Raw genomic sequence first — 22,110 nt, 5'->3', positions numbered from 1 at the left:
GGGGTTCAGTTTACAAAAAATGGGTATGTTGAAAATGGTTGTATCAAGGTCACAGAGTGGGTAATTATTCTCTTTTTCTTAAATTTTTTCATATTGATTTTTCAACTGCAAAGAAAACATCCTTTGCAGAAAAATTAAGCTGAACGACTTAGAAAAATGTTTAATATTAAAGAATAGAAAGGTCGACTATAAAAGACATGAGGATATGCAGAGCTAGACAAACAAAAAAAGACTCGGTGGACATACCTTTAAAAAAAAATTACCCAATAATGTGTCTAAGTCTTGGACAGTAGATGACTTTTTTTCTCTATGGTAATATTGTTTCCTAAACTTTCTACAAAGATGTTGTCCCTTTTGAGAATTAAAGTATCAACAGATAACAACAGATTGACAGAGAGACAGATAGATGGTTAAATGGGTGGATGGATGGATGATAGATTGACAGACAGATTGATAAATAGATTGATAGGTCTTTTTCATTTTCTCCCTTCTCCCTTCCTTCCTCCCTCCCTCCCTTCCTTCCAAATCTCTTTCACTGGGATGAAACCAACAGCACAGCCTTTTCAAAAGGAAAGGCAGGCAGTTACAAATTCTGCAATTCATTCTGCAGCTCTAGGATGGGATGGGAGAGGAGAGAGATCCTCCAGTCCCCTATGCCCCCCGACTTGTTTACTCCAGGCAGTTCTCTAGCAGGTGAGGGTGAACAGCCGTGGCTGCATCACATCCAGTCTCAGGGCCCTGAGAACTGCACACACAAGAGCTCCAGGGTCTGGGTTTCAGGGAGATGAGTGACATTAGGGACCCAGAAAGTTTTGGGTCTTTAGCACCAGGATTAACCGGAATACCTACAGGACATCTCAGATGGCCACCTTATTCATTCACTTATTTGTTGTTGAGCAGCTTCCTCTGCTGGAGAAGAGGCACACGGGTGGGTGACACCAGCACCATGGGGAGGCACCCGGAACCCAGATGTGCTCAAGTCCTGCGGGAGCTCGGGGAGGAGAGTGACCGCGCCCCCGCCCGCAGGGCTGGGACATCTGAGCTGGATTTGGACAGGGAGTGGGATGTCACCAGACAGGTGGTGGGAGTGAGGGTCTCCCCAGTCGGGGAACAGCACTGGGAAAGGTGCAGAAGCCTGGGAAAGGAGAGCGTTTTTGGAGAACAATAGGTCTTCCGTGCAGTAGGTAGGGCGTGGGGGGGGGGTGTCCATATGAACACGTGACAGAGCCCTTCCCAGGACCCTGGGTGAGGGGGGCACCCGGTGGCATGAACCTCGCCAGCTCTCTGTGAACACACCTCTGCCCCCTGTGTGCCGTGGGTGACACGCAGGCACTGAAGGATCTCCAGGAAAAGTGTGAAAAGGCGACCTCTACGTTTTAGGAAAACGACTCATCACTGTCCATCCCCACCCATTCTCATCAGCCAAAGCCAAAAGCACTCTGGTCACCGGGGGGAGCTGGGTCCCCAGGACTGGCAGCTAAAGCTCTAAAATGCCCTTGGCTTCTGGGCACGACTGTTCCCCTCCCAGCTGAGCAAAAGCGAGACAGCAGCCTGTCGCCTGCCTGCTTCCTGCCCTTCTAGAGGCAGGGACACCGCCCCTGCCCAAGAGTATGTCCTGGAATGAGACACGCCCACCTGGCAGTGTCCAGGGCGGGACACTGGCAGACAGATCCGGGACGCTACAGGACAAGCCCTCCAGCCAGCTGATGACCTGCAGATGGCCACTGTCAGCCGACCACAGCAGGGGACCTGGGCAGCAAGGAACTGGGGTTTTGTCGAACGCTGGCCCTGTCATTTCCGCTCCATCCATCCTCTTGCCTGGGCTGTGGCGGATAGGAGTGGACCGCAGGTAATTCCATGCCCTGGTGCAGCACTAAAAAGGCATGAGCCTCTAGCTGAGAGGCTGTTCCAGCAACTGTTATCTGACGACATGCTGACACCCCAGCATCCACTGGCTGAGTGGGGTGAGCTATGCTGGGCCACCTCCTACCCTGGGCCTCAGTGTCCCTCGCTGTGCAATGGAGTGGAGAGATGACGGGCCCCACCTGGGGCTGTGGATGAGAAACAGATCATAAAACTTGCTGTAAAACTCCCTCTGCCTATAAAGTGCTATTAAAGTAATGACTAGAGATTATGATCAGATTTGCAGGATGAACATATGCCCAGTTGGGCCGTCCCAAGACCCCTCCTTGGCCCAGAGGGCCTGGTAGAACACAAGGCTACTCTTGACTTCAACAAGTTACGACCGCTTCCCCACGGAGAGAAGCTAGACACGGTGACCCGCATGGGGACTGAGTAATCATCAGGGTTTTTTTCTGGGCACTTTCTGGCTGGAATTTTATTTCTACCCTCGCATGATATTACATCCTTCAGTTACGCATCCGCGTGCTCCCCTGTCTTCTCCACAACCCTCCATGGGGTATCAAGAACCCACAGTTCTTGTGGTACTACATCTAGAAATGCTCAGTAAAGATTCTTAGAAAGACTATTTCAAAAAGAAGGAGAAATGCAGTAGCCTTCAGTGAGCGAATAATTGGGCAGAACTTAAACTTCCTCTCTCCAGACAGCCTGGTAATCACCTCATCCCACTTTACAAGTATGAAGTCATCCCTCCTGAGGAGAAAACTGTTTCGCAAGTAGGCTATGAGTTTGTCTTTCCTTTCAGTGTCAGTGACAACAACATACTGTTTCTAAGGTGTAAAATTAGGCTTTATCTTTCTATCGTCACTCATAAAATAAAATCAACCACTCCTACAAGATAACTTCTTAAAATAAAAACATTTTGACCAACACTGTAAGTAGCGCTGGGCATCGTATCTACGCCCCACTGGAAAACTTTTTCTTCTTGCAAAACTATATTTCAAATGATAGAATGGTCACGGTACAAAAACGTTTATTTAAATTAAATATTTTAGACAAATGAATATCTACAACCGTTCCAAAGCATGTGTAGTTCTTACAGAAAATGGAACAGTTTAGCTTAATGTCTGTGAGAATGTTTTACAAGATTACCAACACACATTCTGGACTGCACCAATCATATTGTCCATGATTTACTATTTATTACCAAATGTTATATACAGTAATAGCATAAAGATTAATCATGTCTGATAAGTGATTTTACAGGAGGACTCCTTGGAAGGAAAAAAAAGGGATCTTTCAACAATACAAAATATAAGGTGAAAATAATAGGAGAATATATAAAACGCATATTTCATACAGGCAATAATATGCTGAAATCAAAAATACAACTGTCTTTTAGCTCACTGATAGGTATGGTCCTTCAAAGGAGGTTTGGGGGAAGGATGGAAATGTTCAGGGGGTGGGGTCAGGGCTCAGAAACATTTTCTGAATCACAGTGCATTTCTGTTCTTTGGGAAGTAAATACAACAAAGGGGAGGTTGCTTTGATGTGTTGGCTGAAGATATTACCTGAAGGACCAGCTGGCTGCTAAGGAGAACAAATTTCCATCTCAGCCATAGGAAACACACCTGGGATTTTTAAAGTCAAGGGATCTTTGAATTAGTGGCCAATTCAGGGGTGAAGGAAGAGCAGGGGAGAAGAGAAAAAAGAAATTCCAGGGAAGGGAGAAAGGGAGATGGGGACAGTGGGAAAGAAGTTCCTTTTGCACCTGTAGACGGGAGAGTGTGATGAAGCTTTGCTCAAGAAATCAACACATCCAGATTGGAGGAAAGCGATGGTACTGTGCTGAAATTCTGTTCCAGTCCCTGCTCTTTGGGTGGTTAGGCACAGAGGGTTGACGAGAAGTTGCTAATACCAGCAGGAGTTTCTGATCCAGACAGTGCATGAAGGTGTGTGTGCTGTGTGTCCCACACACACTGTATATATTCAGGTTGTGTATATTCTCTTGAAATGTATGTGTAATAAAAAAGAACTTATCTTTAAAAATACGGGTTTTTTCTTAAAAGATCAGCATGAATTTAATCTCATTTTCAGTGATGCATTTAAGCTCAGTGGTTAATTTCCCAAATCAAGATGCGTATTTTTTCTCAAACTGGAAAAGCCTCCTTTTGGAAGACTATGATCCTTTTGGAAGGCAGGCCAAGTGCAGCAAAGCCTGGTATCCTTGGGCTGTGCACGAATTGTCGCCAGGTTGCACATTAATGAGCTCACTGAGGCAAACTTCATTTTCCTGTTAGCCTTGAGAGAACCTTAAATCAGAAAACCTTGGAGCAGAAGTGACCTGGAGCAGATGTCTGTCCCTCACTTTACAGACGGGGGAACGGGCTGGAAAGGGAGAAGAAATGAGTCGGATTGCCTCCAGCCCCCTGAGGCAGAATTGCGATCGCATCCTGGGTCCCCTGAGTCTTAGCCCGGGTTCCCCTCACCTGGAAGACCCACAGGTCAGGACGGCTGAATCCCCTGCGGCTGAGTCAGAAGCAGGAGAGGCGCGAATGCTGCTGGGCTCTTCCCCAACTTGTTTCCGGTCTGAGGACGGGGGAGGAGAGGCCAGTGAAAATTCTACCGGGAAACACCGTCTTTCAGCAACGACCGTGCCTTATTTCCACGGTGTAGCCGGTGAAAACTCACTTGAAGGAATATAACTCAAAATGCAGGCTGCAGGGGGCGGGGCAGGCGGGGAAGGGGGCGGAGGGGCCCTGGGATCCGCAGAGCGGCTCCGCGAGCGGCAGTTCAGACCTGCCCGCCCCGGGGCGCTGCGCATCCGCTCCGCTCGGCGCGGGAAGGAGAAACGGCTGCGAGGCAGGGCCAGGCTGGCTGTCCCGGCTCTATGACACGCTGTAGCTATTGTAGTACGTGGCCGTGGCATCAGCCAGCACGGAGATGAGGCTGGTCTCCGTGGGGCCCGTTGGTGTCACCTGAGAGACCGCGGCCTGCCCACTGAGGGCCACAGCCCCGGCGGCAGAGTCTGGGTGGCCGGGAGTGTTCAAGTACTGGTCGAACTCATTGCGATCCATGTCCCCCAGGAGTTCCGCCTGGCTCAGCTGATCCAGGGCGTCAAAGCCGGGGTGCTCGGGAGGCGGGGAGAGCTGGCCCAGGTGGGCATGGAGGTTGGAGTGGAGAGGCGGGTAGGTTGCAGGGGAGTAATAGGCAGGGGACGGGGGACAGCCAGGCATCATAGAGACGCCTGAGGACTGGCCGAGGGTCAGGGAACTCAGGGGGTGGCCGCAGTGGAGGGGGCTGGGGGCATACTCCGGCGAGTAGGGGGGCGCGGGCAGGTGGGGGATGCGGCGGGAGTGCGCATGCTCTTCCTGGCAGGGGGAGGAGAAGAAGGTCTGCTCCGGCTCCAGCGCGTCCAGGGGCGACATCTCCGGCGGGGTGGGCAGCCCGTAAGGGTACGCGTCCACGCTGCCCGGGGTGCCGGTGCCGCCGCCGCCGCCGCCGCCGCCGCCGCCGGCCGGGCCCTCATGGAAGCAGCCCCGCAGGCTGGGCAGCGCGGAGCCCGGGGAGTACTCACCCCGGTCCTCCTTCTCCCCCAGCGCCGCCCGGCCGCCGCCCCGCTTCTCGGGCAGAGCGTTCTGGTCGCGGGAGAGCGAGCTCAGCAGGAAGCCGGGGTCCACGCGCTTGCACAGGCGCTTGGCCTGCTTCTTCCTGCGCGGGCGGTACTTGTAGTTGGGGTAATCCTGCATGTGCTGCAGGCGCAGCCGCTCCGCCTCGTCCACGTAGGGCCTCTTCTGGGACAGCGTCAGCGCCTTCCACGACTTTCCTGCTCACACAAGTCAGAGAAGGCCATGTTCAGCACCTGCGCGGCTAGGGCGGCCCACGCACCTGTCTCGGACTGGGGCCTCCAAGCATCATGCATGCACACGCTGGCCGCCTCTGGCCACCCCCCCCCGGCCCCCCGCTCAGGACTCACGGCACTCCTCGCGCCTCTTCCCAGCCCATGTCCTGTGCGCTCAGGAAGGCCAAGCCAACCTCTCCCGCTTGCACGCCCCAAAGCGCTCCTGCCAATCACACACACAGCCAGGGCACCTCCTACATCAAAGCCACCAGATGTAGGTAGACAGTGCGGGATGCACAGTGAAAGGCCCACCTGGCCCAATGTCAGCGACAGGACAAAAGTATGTAACGACTCCAACATTGATTTGGGTTCCCTTTCCCCTCCCAGGGTCAATTCTAATCATTTGTGCATCTTAATGAAAACTCTGCCTTCCTTGATTACAGCCGCCTCTAAGGAAGTGATGCTGTAATATTTATTTGTGGCATAAATCTCGCAGGCCTTCTTGTGAAGGAACTCACGCCCAGTCCATAGTTTCACAAATGGATGTAAATTAGAGGATCTCACTCAGGGCAACAGAGGGTTAGCCCTTATATCTGAAGGTCAAATAGGACCCTATTGCGTGAAGACCTGTCTGTGACCAGAATGCTAGCAGCTGCCTGCAACACATGCACACACGCACACACACCAGACAGCTTCCAGCCGTCTATTTAGGGCCTTCTGCCCATGGCAGGGGTCACCTCTACACAGGAGCAAATCCCTTAATTCCCCGATGCCTCTGAGCTCAAAACTCTCTCCTAAAGAAGCATCCCATGCTTGTGTCCCACTGATGCAAAGATGCTGGGTTCACTTGTGTTTTCTATTCATCCTCACTCACTTGTGTGTTGTTTTGTAAATCACCTTAGTGTCTCTTTCTCTCTCAAAGTACACTGCACATTCTCCCTGCTGCAGGTTTTCTGAAGGTCACTTCGGGGCCCCTTAGATTGTTACCTCCTAGGGTGGACTCAGGATTCTACAACTTGACAAGTTCCCCCATGACTCTACTGTATCCTGAAGTCTGAGACCGACCTGCCCAGAGGGCAGGCCCTCTGCTAAGCCCTGGAAGGAAAGGGGCCACATCTCCCACTCAGAGCACTCTGCAGAGGGCCACGTCCAGAGCCGTGTGTTCGGCCCCTCGGCGCAGGTGCTGGCTGGCCCTGAGTGCCAGGCCCGCAGAAGGGGCTGCAGGAGGGCCCTTATTAAATGCGTTCTACCTTTTGGATGAAAATTTATAACTATTCTGACAGAATTATCAATTAATATAATTAGCTCTCATTTAAAAGGGCAACTTGAAACGTGTCAGGAACTCCAGATTTGGGGTTGGTCACCAGTTTCCAGCCTGTGGCTGAGGCCACAAAGTTGTTGCAAGAGGCCCAAGATCCAGACTCACCCACACCCTGACTGTGGACTGAATATGCAGTGTGACCCTAGTTTCTAAGTGTACCTGGATATTGTAGTATTCATAAAACAGAGGTTCATTTTAAACACCACCAAATGTATAACTGTCTTTACATGCTTTCTCATTCATAATATACTAAAAACATGAGTGCTACTGGGTGAGGTTTTTAATGTTAAAGATTGGAAAGCTAAAAGTCAAAAAGTTTGGATTCCCACATTCAGCCCTTTCCCTTCCCTAAGTCAGAAAGGAAAAGGCTGGGCATGATCCCAGGGGGTGGACGCAGACCATCCTGCTGCCCCCTCTATGAGCAGGTTTAGAAAGTCTGCATTTTTCAAAGCAACACCATGTTGGTTTCCCTTGCCCAGTGCCTGGGGCTGTGTGGCTAAGCAGAAAGCAACAAGCGTCTTTCCTGCATAATGCACTGTAACTTCTGGAAGCCCAAGTGCCAGCTGCCAGCAGGAATCAGCTCACAGGAGGTATCTGTCAACTGGGTCCCTTCTCCTATCCTTTCTCTGGGAGCAGGCAGCCCCCATCCTGCAAGGCTCCCCAGCCTGAGATCTCTGCCCCAGGCTGGGCCTGCTCCCTCCTGGCATGGTGACTGGGGGACACCAAAAAAACTTTCAGGGACCCACAAAAAAAAAAAGTATTCTCATTTCTTTAGAAATCTGAAGAAAAATACGGACTTTCAGTTGCAAGAAAAATGTTTTATATTATTGAACATATTAATATATTTGTCTTTATGCCAACACAGTATAAAGTATAATTTTAAATATTTTTCTGTGTGGGAAGGGGCTCGCTAAGACACTGGCCCACTCATTCACCCCAGGCACAGCTAGCCAGCGGACTGGGCCATAGGTAGGAGGCTCTCTGAAACCAGTACTCCATCAGTGGCTTTGAAAGGGCATCTAACTGCAGGCAGGCCCTCTGCAGGAGAGCACAAAGATGGAGGTCCGCCCTCACTACCGATCTGGGGAAGAAGCCTGGCGCTCCAACGGAAAAATGTTCCAATCTGGGCCGGGTGGGGTTGGAGAGGGCAGGGTCAGCCTGGAGTGCCCACACACTGGGCCTTCTCACTGGGCTTGGCGCCTGCTTTGAAAGGTTCCCACGGGTTAAAATGAATAAAAACCACGGTGAAGGGCAAAGAGGTTAGGAGTTGGGTGGAGCTGATAAGTGCTCAGCTCCTGACAAGGGAGAGAGGAGAAACCCCGACAGGAACTCCAGGAACATCCTCTCTCTAGGCTCCTTGGCCTGGCTCGTCCCTGTCCCCAGTCGGGCCGCATGGGTTGGGACAGCTCAGCAGCCCTTGGGAAGCAGCCGAGCTGCAGGACAAATCCTCATCGGCCGTCCTAAGCATCCGAAGCAAATTTTCTACACTCCTGCGATTGCGAAATGAAGGTTCGAAATCAAGTCAATTTTGCTGTTGGTTTAATAATTAAGGTAAAGCAGCAATGCGTTCCCCCAAGATCAAGAATATTCGTTAGTGATAGTTCCAGCCTCCCTCTGTGATTGTGCTGGTGGTGAAGTTCAGGGAATGACGGTTTTCCCGCTCCGGTATTGCTAGCAGACGCCCATTCTACCCGGCCTCGGCGTTTCCGTCCCCGCCCGTCGGTGCGCGCGGGTCCCGGTCGCCCGGCCGCTGCGGGGCCCCGCCTGTGCCCCGGGGCCCCTAACTCAGCTCCGGTCCTCGCGAACGGGCCTCCCCGGCCACCTCGGCGGACCGCGCCGTTTCACTCTGGGCTTCCTCCAGGTGTCCCTGCTGGGAATCCCGGCCCCCGCGCGCACACTCACCCCACCCCGGCCCCGATGCCCAACCTCACGGGCACGGCGCGCGCCCGTGCGGCCCCCGCGCCGGGTCCTGTCCCACCCGCCCCCGCGCGGCCCCCGCCCGGCCTCCAGCCGCCAGCCCCGTCCCGCCGACCTCGGGGCGCGCCCCGCCCGCTCACTCACCCAGCATCTTGCTGAGCTCGGCGTTGTGCAGGTCCGGGTTCTGCACCGCCAGACGTTTCCTCTCGTCCTTGGCCCACACCATGAAGGCGTTCATGGGCCGCCGGATCCGGCTCTCCGAGCCCTTGTCCCCCGGCGGGCGGGGGGCGGCCGGCGGCGACAGCCCGTCCGACAGCTCGGCTTCCAGGGCCGGGCACTCGAGCCCCTCGGGCCACGGGTAAGCTCCCAGCAGCGAGGCCATGGCCGCACGGGGGTCGCCTCGCTTCGCGTCGTCGGGCCGGCGCTGACCTGGCCCTCGCACCGGTCGGGGCGTCCAACTTGGCCCGCAGCCGCGGCCCGGCCCCTTATTTATCAGCTTCGGGCGGCCGCGTCCTCCAATGACTCTCGAAGGCGGCGCGGCCCCTCCCTCCTTCTCGGCGCGGCCCCCTCCTGCGTCCCGGGCCGCCGCGTCCCCGCTCCGACCTGCGGGCAGGGGAGACGGGAGGGAGGGCCGCTTCCCCGTGCCCGCCCCTGGCCCGCCCCTCCGCCTCCCAGGTCCCTCCCGGGGATCCGCGCCCGGCCGCCCCTCGTCCGGCCCGCTCCCGGCGCAGGTGCCTCCGGCCGGCTGGCGGACGCCGCCCGCAGTCACCAGGCCCGGGAGCGGGAGCCGGACGGGCCCCTCGGCCTGACTGGCCGCGCGGCCTCCGCGGGCCAGGATCCGCCAGCTCCCCCCGCGCGTGGAATCCTACGGAGAACCGAGGCCAAACAGGTTTCGCTGGGAAAGCCCGGGCGCGAGAGACTTTTCCCCCATCCCCCACCCCAACCCAGAGTAGCCTGTGAACCGTTCTTAACAGAACACACCTACTGCTTGCCTAAAATGACCCGGGAGGCGACAACCTCCCCCCCAGCCAACTTGGGCGGCCATAGAGGCTGCTAAGGGCAGGGGCCGCATCACGCATCGGGCTCTTCGCAGCGCCCACCCGGGGGCCCCCTCGACGCCCCCTCGACGCCCCGCAGCTCCCTGGCTCTCAGCTCTCCCTTATCTGCCTGCCATCTGATTTCTCTCTCCTCACACCCCCATTCCCACCCCACCCCACCCCAGTCTCCTGTGTCCCGGCCGCTAGCCCTTCTCTCACGGAATTCCTTTCTCATGGTTGTTTTCTCTTCTCCGACCAGCAGTCCTGCTTCTCAGAGCGGAGTCGTTCCGGCCCTCCCCTCCCGCGTCCCCTAGGCTTTGGCCCGAACTGGTAGCTTCCGAGTTCCTCTCCTCCTGACACCCCAGGGTAGACAGGGCTGCGGGTTCTGGGCGGGCTAGGAGCTCGTCCTTCGTCCCTCGTCCCTCGAAGACGCAAACCCCTTGCTCAGACGGCAGCTCCGCGTGACGCGGCTTCGAGTGAGTAGGGCTGTTCCCTGGCTCTCACTTCAGTGCTGGCACACAGTAGGCACTCGGGAACTGCCAGATAAGTGAATGAATAAATGAGCGAGCAGATTCGGCTTAGACACACCCTGCTGTATAAAACGGGGCAGCCATAAGGCTTGACTAGATCCTAGACTTCAATCCGCATATATTACTGAGCGCCACCCCAGCAGGGCTCCCCAGAGGTGACCCTGAAAGGAGGTAGCATTGTGAGAGGACTGTGGGGTCTGGAGTCAAGACCTGTCTTCAGTGTTGGGTTACTTACTGTGTGACTTTGCAAGAGTCAAGCATCTCTGTAGGCCTCCTTTCCCAATCCTAATATGAGGAAGATGGTAAGACTGATCTAACAGGACTGTGTATGAAAGCCGGAACTCTATACATGTTGGTTGATGTTAACAGAACTCTATACATGCAGTCTGAGTTCTAAGTCCGGATTTCAGTGTCCCAGCGTGCAGGGACTGAGTTCACAGGCACCTTGTGTGCAACGCGCCCTCCCGGACGGGCCCCAAGGCTGAGACCGTGCAAGTGAATGGAGAAGTGCAGCTTCTCCGTTTTTAAGTCCCAGTTTTAACCTCTGGAGCCCGGGATAATACTTATCCAAGAACGGGCTTTACACACAAAATAGGCTGCTTAGTTTTCTCGCCCTTCCAGCCAGCAGCCAGTAGCAGCATCCTAGGCCCGAGCACTCCACCCACTGCTCTCCGGGCTGATTAGCGCGGGGCGCGGTGCTGGCTGGCAAGTGCGTGCTGGGAGCCGAGAGAGCATCTTGCAACCCGAGGTAGAGAGGCGGAGCTGGCTGGCGCCGAGGACCGAGCGGGAAGGGGATGGTTTGAGGCGAACACGTGTTCGCGGTCTAGGCGGACTTCCCTACTCCGGGAAGCCTAGGCCGGTTCCCGAGTTGAACCCCTCTGCCAGAAATTCTTCAATAAAAATCCCCAGACCGGAATGCTCCGGGAACCGCGGGTAGCTAGGGCCGCGCCCGGCAGGGGGTGCAGCTCGCTGTTGGGGGGTAGAAGGGATCCCCGCAGGTGGATTTGCACCGCAGCCCAGGGTCTCCGGAAGGACTGGACTCAGACCCTTTCTAACCCATCGCCGTTCTAGGGCAGGACGCTGCTCCGCAGGGTCAGAGGTCTCTAGGGGACAGCGCCCCCTTGCCAGCCGCGGGCGTCCCCACGCCTGCCCGCAGCCTCCGGCGCCCTCTCCGCGCGGCTCTGGAGCTGAGAGTGCACGCAGCGGGGGCGCGCCCAGGCACCAGGTTGGGTAGATGCGTAGGCCCCAGGGATTCCCGGAGCGCAGAGCCATGGAGTTGGATTCCAGAGCCCGACAGCAAAGATGGAGAAAACAACGGGGGCGGAGGCAGAGAGAACACATGTTGTCGATGTTGTTTCCAATCATAATTTCTTGCATTCTGTCCGGAGAGAGCGCGAGCGTGGGTTGTCCAGGACCTGGGCGTTAACAGCCATATCGCTCGCACGGCGCCGCCCCGAGCGTGTGCACTGTGTGCACGCGGGAACCCGGGTTCTTTCACTCACTCCACTCCTTTATTTCTTCTTTAATTTGCAACTACGCATTGATTCACCTGCGCAAATTTATGCAAGCGTGCCCTGGTGCAGGCGGAGCTAAGGGATGCTGGGTCCTGTAACCCCACTGCCTCTCGGGTCACGGCGACCTTCAATCCTCTGGAGCTCCGCAGAGAGCTCAAACGTCCCCAAAGCCCGGGGCTCAGAGGGCTGGCGTCTTCCGGGGCATCCCCCACACCTGCTCTGGCCTGCGCTGGGCCCAGGATTACGGCCAGTTGTTGACAGAGGCTCATGCGTGAAGACTCCACGCAGTGAATTCGCTAAGCAGCCGTGCCAAGAAGGGTGGAGACGTTTGGGACTGTGATGCCAGTCCCGCGGGTCCTTGGACCCGAAACGGAATGGGATGGGGGTTCCCAAAGACACGGGAGAGTAGAGTTGGGGCCGCAGGTCTGCGTCTGACTTTTCCCATGTGTATTGTGAACTTGGAGCTCTGCTCTCTTTCTCAAAAGCCTTTTACTACCCTCCCCACCCCTTTCCTCGTTCCCTACTTCCCTGCCCCCTCCTTCCCTCTCCCCTCCTTCCCTTTCTCCTCCTCCTCCTCTTCCCCCTCTCCCTCCTCCAGCCCATCTCCCTTTAGCTCTGTAGTTCACTGAGCAGGGTTTCCAGGAACACAGGACTCGAAGTCAGGAACCCCTAAGTGTTAAAGTTGCCTCAGGTCACTAGTGGTGTGATGATAGTTCATTGACCTGATCTCAGCCTTCATTTCTTCACCAGTAAAATGGGGATGATAACAGGATTACTGTTTGTGAAAGCGCCTCAGATATTTTAAATAACTGTGAAATGTTGTAAAATAAAGGAATTTTAAATGTAAAATTAACAGGGACAAACCTACAAAACTTTCCCCTCAAGGAGCTTTCCTCCTTCTATCCCAAACTGTAGGGTTTCCGTGACTCTAGGGGAAGGAGAAAGGGGGGATAGGGCGCAATTCCTGCTGCAACCCGGCAGCCCTGGCACCTGGCACCAGACCAAGCTCTGCGAGGGACCAAGTGGAAGGCGGCTGCACTGAGCAGAGGGAGCCACCACTCCCGGCCCTCATCTCTGCACCACTTTTGTGCATGTTTTGCTGGTGTGTTTTGTCCCTCACACCAGGCTGGAGGTTGAAATCACCACCACACTTTGCTCACACTGATGTATCTGAATTTGACTGATCCATCGCTCAAGTTCCACTGGACCTTTCCTCATCCAAATGGCTCTTGAAGTTCAAGGTAACATGAAAAGCAAATGGGTAAACCCTGTCAGCCACCAGCAAGGTGCATGCTGGAGAGCTTGGAGACCTGGCCCAGGCCTGCCAGCTGCCCTCTCCCCCACCCCTGGACGGACTTCCTCCAAGAAGCAGAGTTCCTCTCTTTTAACCACCAGAAATCTCTTCAGAGTCATTTATGAGAAATTCATCAAGGTCTCTGATTTAGAATAATTTGGAGGGATTAAACCACACAGGAGGGATTTAAGACATACCCAGCGGCTTACCTGGGCGGACTGGAAGCAGGCAGGGCACAAGGACACCTGGACAGAGTGTCACAGTGTCTTAGGTTTAACAGCAGGGACTAGGGGAGAAGGAATGGGGTTTTCAGATGACACTGCTGCTGAGTGTGGATAGTGCAGACCTCCTGACAAGAGCAAGATCCTTTCGTAACAGGGACTCAGTCGTAACAAAACACTGGGGTAGAGAAACCCAAGTTCCCCTGGGGTCCCCAGGTCAGACTTTCCGGTTCCTACAGCACATCCCCTCTGCACGTGCGTGCTCGTCTCTGCTCAGCCATGTCTCCCCGTGAACGGTGGCCGCACCTGGACTCAGAGCCAGAAGATATGAAGTCCAGTCCCATCTGCCACTACCGGCCGTGCACATCTGAGCAAGTCTCTTGGCCAGGGCACAGGGCGGAGAGCCTAGTGAGGCCCGGTGAGCCGACGACGGGCCTGCCCGGGCCGTGTGCACGCCGAGAACAGCCCTGAGGTAAGCGGTGCTCATCCTGGGAGCTGTGTTTGCTTCTTCCTAACACGGAGGGCTAGGAGAGATCCAAGCCAAGAACAAAGCTCTTCTCCCACTCCGCTCTGAACGATGATCAGATTTCCTTCCAAAAGGGTAGGATTACTGCATTGAAATGATCTTTATTTAATTGGTCAGAGCTAAACTTTCAGACAAATTTAAATGGAGAAACCAACAAATTACAAGGAAAACTTAACAGTTGGTTCAAGGAGTTATGTTTCTATCTCTTTAACTCTATTGCCTCTTCTGTCCATATGCCTAACAGGAAGAAGAGAAACTGATGAGAAACCACCTATAAATAATGCAAAATGTAAAATAAGTCTTTTCTTAGGCTCTCGGCATACGCCTGAGTTCTGAGGACGCAGTGTCAGGGTGATGAGTGATGCCGTGAGGTGATGCTGGTAGCAATCTCATCATGGAGAATTCTGTCAGCAGCCAACAGCTGGTGTGAGAAACCAAGGAGACCTCTCATTTGTTTGGCTTATGAGGTTGCTTTAATGGGTGGATTTCGAGCTACCATTCTTTTATGTTTTGTTTTTATTTTTTATTTTATTTTATTTTATTGGGTTTTTTTTTTTCTGCAGGGGAGTAATTAGGTTTATTTATTATTTAATGGGGGTGCGGGGGATCAAACCCAGGACCTCGTGCTTGCTAAGCATACACTCTACCACTGAGCTATACCCACCCCTATTATGTTTGGCTTTTAATAAAATGTTCACTGAAGTACTGCTGCCCACAGAGATGGGCACAGACGGAGGTGTGGGCTGAGTGGTCACCAGAGAGCACACCGGCATACAGCGCTCACAGCATGAGACAGAATGCTACCCGCCCTCCCATTCTGTGGGTTCCACCACCATGACATTTTAAGTTCCTTTAGGGCTGGGACTGGGTATCCTTCTGTTTTAAGATGTGGTATATTAACAGAAAATTTGAGATATAGGCAGGCCAACAGATCAAGAGTTGATGGCCACTGAAAAGCTAGTTACTCACAGTTCCCAAGCAGGGTACTTCACACTCTAGGGGCTACGTGGGGCAGCACTGGAGAAGGGGAGGCCAGGCGAGAGCCCTTACTGTGGTTGCCCCAGCAAGAAACAAGGGAGGGAGGGAAAGCAGGCCTAGGACTGGCGAGGCTGAATAAGTTGGGTGGCCCTGGGGGAGAGGGGCTGTCCCTAGTTGCCTGGTAATTGGCCCTGGGGTGATTAGGGCAGGTGGCTAGTGGCCCAGAGTGTGAGCGTTCCATAAAGGACGTGGTTTTGGGTGTGGGTTTGCACATGAAAATTGCACTAGCAGGCAAGTTGTTTACTGCTCTGGGAATGAGCCAAGCCTGGGAGGGGCGGTCCCTCCAGAGTCAGCAAGGCTGGGGATGCCAAAGCATCAGCACACAGACAACCGAAGACGTGGTTAACACACACTCATCCCGGACACGCCAGAACCTGGAGTGATGTGTCGCATGTAATGGGCACCCAGCGAAGAGGAGGGTGGAAAGAAAAATGAAGGGACGGAGGGAGGGCAGAAGGGAACAGTGCAGTGGGCTGGCTAGTTGGGCAACAAGAAGGCCGACTTTACAGCCTCACTCCCCACAAGCATCGAAGTGAGTTGCCCACAGCAACTCGTGGGAAGACACCCCATTCAAGAGTTCCTGGGTTTCTATTCAGAAAGCTGGGATGTCTCAGCCGTCCCTTTATGAAGACTTCACTGGGAAACACGCCCCTCATTCACCACACCCACGTAGACCACCGGTCTAAATTGGTCCTTGAGCCGGTCACCCTGCACTTCTGCCAGCATCAGCCAGTGCCTGGGGATGAGATGTGCCCTAGTGATCTGTGCTGTGTAACAAGCCACCCTAAAAGTACCAGCACAAGCAACCACTATTATTACACTCAGTGGCTCTGTGGGCAAGAACGTGGACAGTGAACAGTGAGGGTGTCTGCTTCACGACGTCTGAGGTCTCACCTGAAAAGACGTGAATGGCTCAAACTAATTTAAATGGTCAGGAGCTGGACGCTTCTTCACCCATACATCTGACACCAAGGCTGAGATGACTCAAAGGCTGAGCTAAGCTTGGACTGTTAAAGTGTCTCTACATGGCTTCCATACTGTTTTGGCTTCCTTTTAGCATGATTTCTTATGTCAGCTCAACTCCAAGAATGAGTGTTCCACAAACCACGTAAAAACTGCATGGTATTTTATGACTTATGCTCAAAAATCACGTGACATCACCTCTGACCAGTACTCTACTGGTCAAAGCAGTCCCAAGTTCCCTCTCCTGGCTAGATTTAAGGGGAGAGAACACAGATCCCCAGTCCTCAATATGAGGAGTGTCAAAGAATTGTGGCCATGTGTTCAAACCACCATGAGGTATGTGTATGTGTAAAATGATGTGGTGAGAACACCAGAGGTTTAAAACTGGCAGGTAACTAAGTAACTCATAACAGTGCTTCCCACCCCAAGGCCAATGTCAAGGCAAAGAAGTGTGTGGCCCTTTTCTTCATGCCTTCCTCGCACACACACTACATGATGCCAGTCCCTCAAAAGGTTTTCCAAGCTCCCTCAAAGAAAATAATAGGAATAAGGTAATAGTAACTTCATTTCTACCCTAGTTTTGGAGATGAGGAATGAAGGCCCTTAGAAATGAAATGACAGCTAGTAAGTGGAAGAACTGGTAAAATGACTCACTCCAAGGCTCTCTCAAGGACACCCATTCATTGCTTAATTCTCCACCAGATGTAGTGCTTGAATGGAATGAGGTTGGAGCCAAACAAACAATATCACTTAAGAAAGTAACCTTTTAAATGACAGAAGATGAAGGTATGGAAAAACAGGGATCAGATTTATCTTCCTACTTTAAACCACTTCAAAGTGAGATAAAATATATGAAACAAAAGTTTCAGACCTTGTGCACAGTGTAGGACAATAATCCTGGGAAAGAGAAACAAACAAGGCGAACCTGATAAGTTCCCCTACACACAGTCCAGCCGAAGTTTCCAGGCCACAGCGCAGGGAAGGGAAACTGAAACAGACCAGCGGTCTTGCTGTGTCAAAGAGAGAGTGTTCTGAGTCATGGGAGGACGAAGCAAAGAAGAGGAGACTGCACAGAGGGAGGACCGCAGAGATCTGCAGAAGGGTCTCCTTGGATCTTTGGCTGAGTACTCATCTGTATGTGTGTGTGAGAAATGGATGAAGACTGTGGGAAAAACACTGAAAAAAGTAGGTGGGAAAAAACCCCCAGAAAAACAGAAAAATACAACTCAAAACCAGCATGGAAAAAACAGTCAATAGAAACAGAATCAGAAATGATTATGGAACTAGCAAATAAGGATGTTAAAAGAGCTATTTTAAATATACTCCAGGGGGAGGGTATATAGCTCAGTGGTAAAGTGTATGCTTAACATGCATGAGGTCCTGGGTTCAATTCCCAGTACTTCCATTAAAGATAAATAAATAAGAAATAAACCTAATTACTTCCTCCCACCAAAAAAAATTTTTTTTGTGTTTATAAAAAAATCTTTAAAAAACTAAGTGGCAAAAAATAAAAATAAAAAATAAATATACTGCACATGTTCAAGAAGATAGAGAAAAAAAGAGAACAAGATGGGGAGAGAAAGAAAGATCTTTAAAAGACCCAAGTCAAAATTTTACAGGTGAAAGGTGCAATATTTGGAATACAAAGTACACTCGCTAAGATTAACATGTTAGACATTACAGAAAAAAATATTAGTGAACATGAGACAAACATTCACAATGAAAAGCAGAGAGAACAAACCAGAAAATAGAGAAGCAATAACCTGTGAGACAGTATTAAGTGGCCTGTCATTAAGTAATTAAAGTCCTAGAAGAAAAGGAGGGATTAGAATATATACTTGAAAACATAATGGCTGGAAAATTTCCAAAGTTAATGGAACTTATAAAGCCACTGATTCAAAAAATCTCAACAATCCCTAACCAGAAGAAACATAAGAAGACCACGTAAAGGCACATGATAATCAAATTTCTGAAAGTCTTAAAAGGAATCAGAAGAAAAAAAACACATTACATACAGAGGAACAAAGATAGAATTACAGTAGACTTTGTGCTTGAAACCATGTAATCCAGAAGACAATAGAATAACATTTTTTAAAACACTGAAAGAAAAAATTTAAATCTCTCAACCTACCAGTGGAAAAGAATAGAGAGCCCAGAAATGAACCCACAAACTTTTGGTCAACTAATCTTTGACAAAGGAGGCAAGAATATACAATGGAATAAAGACAGTCTCTTCAGCAAATGGTGTTGGGAAAACTGGACAGAAGCATGTAAAGCAATGAAGCTAGAACACTCCCTTACACCATACACAAAAATAAGCTCAAAATGGATCAAAGACTTAAACATAAGACAAGATACAATAAACCTCGTAGAAGAAAATATAGGCAAAACATTATCTCACATACATCTCAAAAATGTTCTCCTAGAATAGTCTACTCAAGCAATAGAAATAAAAGCAAGAATAACAAATGGGACCTAATGAAACTTACAAGCTTCTGCACAGCAAAGGAAACCATAAGTAAAACAAAAAGACAACCTACAAAATGGGAGAAAATTTTTGCAAATGAAACCGACAAAGGCTTGATCTCCAGAATATATAAGCAGCTCATATGACTTAATAAGAAACAACCAAACAACCCAATCCAAAAATGGGCAAAAGACCTAAACAAGCAATTCTCCAAGGAAGACATACAAATGATCAATAGGCACATGAAAAATGCTCAGTATCACTAATTATCAGGGAAATGCAAATCAAAACTACAATGAGGTATCACCTCACACCAGTCAGAATGGCCATCATTCAAAAATCCACAAATGATAAATGCTGGAGAGGCTGTGGAGAAAGGGGAACCCTCCTACACTGCTGGTGGGAATGCAGTTTGGTGCAGCCACTGGGGAAAACAGTATGGAGATTCCTCAAAAGACTAGGAATAGACTTACCATATGACCCAGGAATCCCGCTCCTGGGCATATATCCAGAAGGAACCCTACTTCAGGATGACACCTGCACCCCAATGTTCATAGCAGCACTATTTACAATAGCCAAAACATGGAAACAGCCTAAATGTCCATCAACGGATGACTGGATAAAGAAGATGTGGTATATTTATACAATGGAATACTACTCAGCCATAAAAAACAACAACATAACACCATTTGCAGCAACGTGGATGCTCCTGGAGAATGCCATTCTAAGTGAAGTAAGCCAGAAAGAGAAAGAAAAATGCCATATGAGATCACTCATATGTGGAATCTAAAAAAAACAAACAAAGCATAAATACAAAACAGAAACAGACTGACACAGAATATAAACTTGTGGTTGCCAAGGGGGTGGAGGGTGGGAAGAGATAGATGGGATTTCAAAATTGTAGAATAGATAAACAAGATTATACTGTATAGCACAGGGAAATATACACAAGATCTTATGGTAGCTCACAGGGAAAAAATTTTGACAATGAATATATATATGTTCATGTATAATTGAAAAATTGTGCTCTACACTGGAATTTGACACAACATTGTAAAATGATTATAAATTTAAAAAAATGTTAAAATAAATAAATAAATCTCTCAACCTAGACTTCTATACCCAGCCAAAATAGCTTTTAAAATGAAGGCAAAATAAAAACATTTCAAACATGCATAAGCTTAGTGAAGTCATCATCAGTAGACCAGCACTATGAAAAATGTTCAAGGAAGTCCTTCAGGAAAAGGAAAGTGATACCAGATGGAAATTTGGATCCACAAAAAGGAATGGGAACATACGGATAAATATAAAAGATTTTTTTTTTTTCTGTTTTTAAAATCTCTTTGAAAGATAATTGAGTCTTTAAAGCAAAAATAATAACACTATATTATGGAATTTATTAACATATGTAGAAGTAAAATGTTATGATAATAGCACAAAGACCATGAGGAGGGAAATGAAAATATACTGTTGCAAGGCTCTTGTTCCATGTGTAAAGTGGTATTACATTATTTAATGGTAGACTTTGTTTGCTCAATTAAAGATAAATATTGTCAACCCTAGAGCAATCAATTTTTTTAAAAAGAGCTAACAGATTATTAATGTAGATAAAATTGTATGATAAAAATTCAGTTAATCCAATTTATCCAAGAAAAGGAAAAGAGGAAAAAAAGAAACAAAAACTCATGGGACAAATAGAAAGCAATAGTAAGATGTCAGATTGAAGCCCAACCACGTCAAGGATCACATTAAGCATTTACGGCCTAAACACTCCATTGAAAAGGCAGAGACTGTCAGATTGGATACAAAAGCGAGACTGAACAATATGGTGCCTGTAAGAAATCCACTTTAAACACAAAGACACAGATAAATTAAAAACAAAAGAATGGGAATTCAGGTTTCTAGTTTGTCATGTAAGGCGCTTAGATGTTATCACTCACATTCTAACAACAAGAAAAAAGATGGGCAATCTGCAAATCAAGCACTCTTCTCAGATCCATCAGAGGATTAGGTCACAGGATGTGAGATAATAGAAAATATATATTGGTCTCTGCCCCTAGTTCCCTGCACAGAGCTCCTGAAGCCCTTGTAAATTCCTAAGTGATTAGAGCACTAGCGGCAGCTTCTGTTCTACTGAGGGGACCCTCGGTGGGCCCCTGGGTGGCCCCTGGGTGGGGGCTGGTCACCAGAAAGGAAGCTTGGAATTTTCAGCCCCACCCTCTCCCCTCTAGAGAGGGGAAAGGGGCTGAAAATGGAGTTAATACTGGATCATTGGAGGAAGCCTCCATAAAATCCCCCAAGTAAGGTGTTCAGAGAGCCTCCACGTGAGTGAACACATCCACACCAGGGGCTGGTGCACCCCGGCTGCGTGGGACAGAAGCCCCTGCGCTCGCCCCCCACCCAGACCTTGCCCGATGTACCTCTGCATCTGGCTATTCATATGTATTCTTTATCATATCCTTTAATAAACTAGTAAACATAAGTAAGTAGGGGTCTCCTTGAGTTCTGTGAACTGTCCCAGCAAACTAATCAAACCCAAGGAGGGGGCTGCTGGAGCCTCTGATCTATTACTTGTTGGTCAGCAGCACAGGATAACCTGGGCTTGCAACTGTGTCTGAAGTAGATGCATGCCGGTGGAGGGGTGGGGGGCGCGGCGGGTGGGGGCGGTCTTGCGGGACTGAGTCCTTAACCTGCGGGATCTGATGCTGTCTCAGGTAGACAGTGTCAGAATTGAGTTAAGTCATAGGACACCTCGGTGGTGGTGCAGAAAATTGCTTGGTGAAAAATTTCCACCCATGTCGTGACCAGAAATGAGTGTTTTGTGTGAGTAGTAAAGGAGATTCACAGGGAAGAAACACAGAGCAGGGAAGAAGTGAGGTGGGTTTTTTTTCCCTATACAAAAGGAGGAAAACTGAGGTTTTGTCAAAACACAGTGCAAACTGCTGCCCCCCAGACTGGAGAGACAAATGAGTGGATACAGAGAATCACAACTTACCAGAGCAGAGATCGCAGAAAGCAGCACCGGGTTCCTTCTTACCCTGCACATCATGTCTGGCTCTCAACAAAACATTGACAAGTTATACTAAAACTTACAAATGTATACAGTTTGAAGAGAAAGAGCAAGCATCAGAACCAAACTCAGGTATGACAGGGATGTTGAATGATCAGACCAGGAATTTAAAATAAGTAGGATTAATGTGATAAGGGCTCCAGTGAAAAAAAAACCCGATAACATGTAAGAACAGATGGGTAATGTAAGCCGAGAGATGGGAATTCTGCAAAAGAATAAAAAAAGAAATGCTCAATATCAAAAGCACTGTAACAGAAGTGAAAGACCCCTTTATGGGTTCATTAGACTGGACACAGCTGAGCAAAGAGTCAGTGATTTTGATGATCTGCCAATAGAAATTTCCCAAACTGAGAAGCAAAGAGAAAAAGACACAAAAAATTGAAACAGTATATTCAAGAATGGTGGGACAACTACAGAAAGTCTATCATACATATAATGGGAATTACACATGTTCTCATGTGCTAGAAGAAGAGAGAAGAATATTGAAGCACTATTAATAATAATGATAATA

The 22,110-nt window shown here is 50.1% G+C and overlaps 1 protein-coding gene across 2 annotated transcripts; it reads right to left on the bottom strand.

The window, feature by feature from the left end:
* Positions 1-2,876: 2,876 nt before the first annotated feature.
* On the bottom strand, positions 2,877-9,518 carry LOC123612091 (transcription factor SOX-7). Of its 2 annotated transcripts, XR_012503500.1 has the most exons (3): positions 9,084-9,518; positions 4,350-5,686; positions 2,877-4,248 (listed from the first exon to the last, which is right to left on the bottom strand). XR_012503500.1 is itself a non-coding variant. In XM_074355749.1 (2 exons), exons 1-2 carry the CDS (start codon positions 9,319-9,321, stop codon positions 4,749-4,751), a joined length of 1,176 nt encoding a protein of 391 aa, XP_074211850.1. In that variant the 5' UTR covers positions 9,322-9,518; the 3' UTR covers positions 2,877-4,748. The 2 variants fall into 2 exon arrangements, 1 of the variants encoding a protein (XP_074211850.1); XM_074355749.1 differs by having other exon boundaries at positions 2,877-5,686.
* Between the last annotated feature and the right edge of the window lie 12,592 nt (positions 9,519-22,110).

The sequence above is a fragment of the Camelus bactrianus genome, chromosome 31, assembly GCF_048773025.1.
Source record: "Camelus bactrianus isolate YW-2024 breed Bactrian camel chromosome 31, ASM4877302v1, whole genome shotgun sequence".
NCBI lineage: Eukaryota > Metazoa > Chordata > Mammalia > Artiodactyla > Camelidae > Camelus > Camelus bactrianus.
This window is presented reverse-complemented; position numbering and strand designations above follow the sequence as displayed.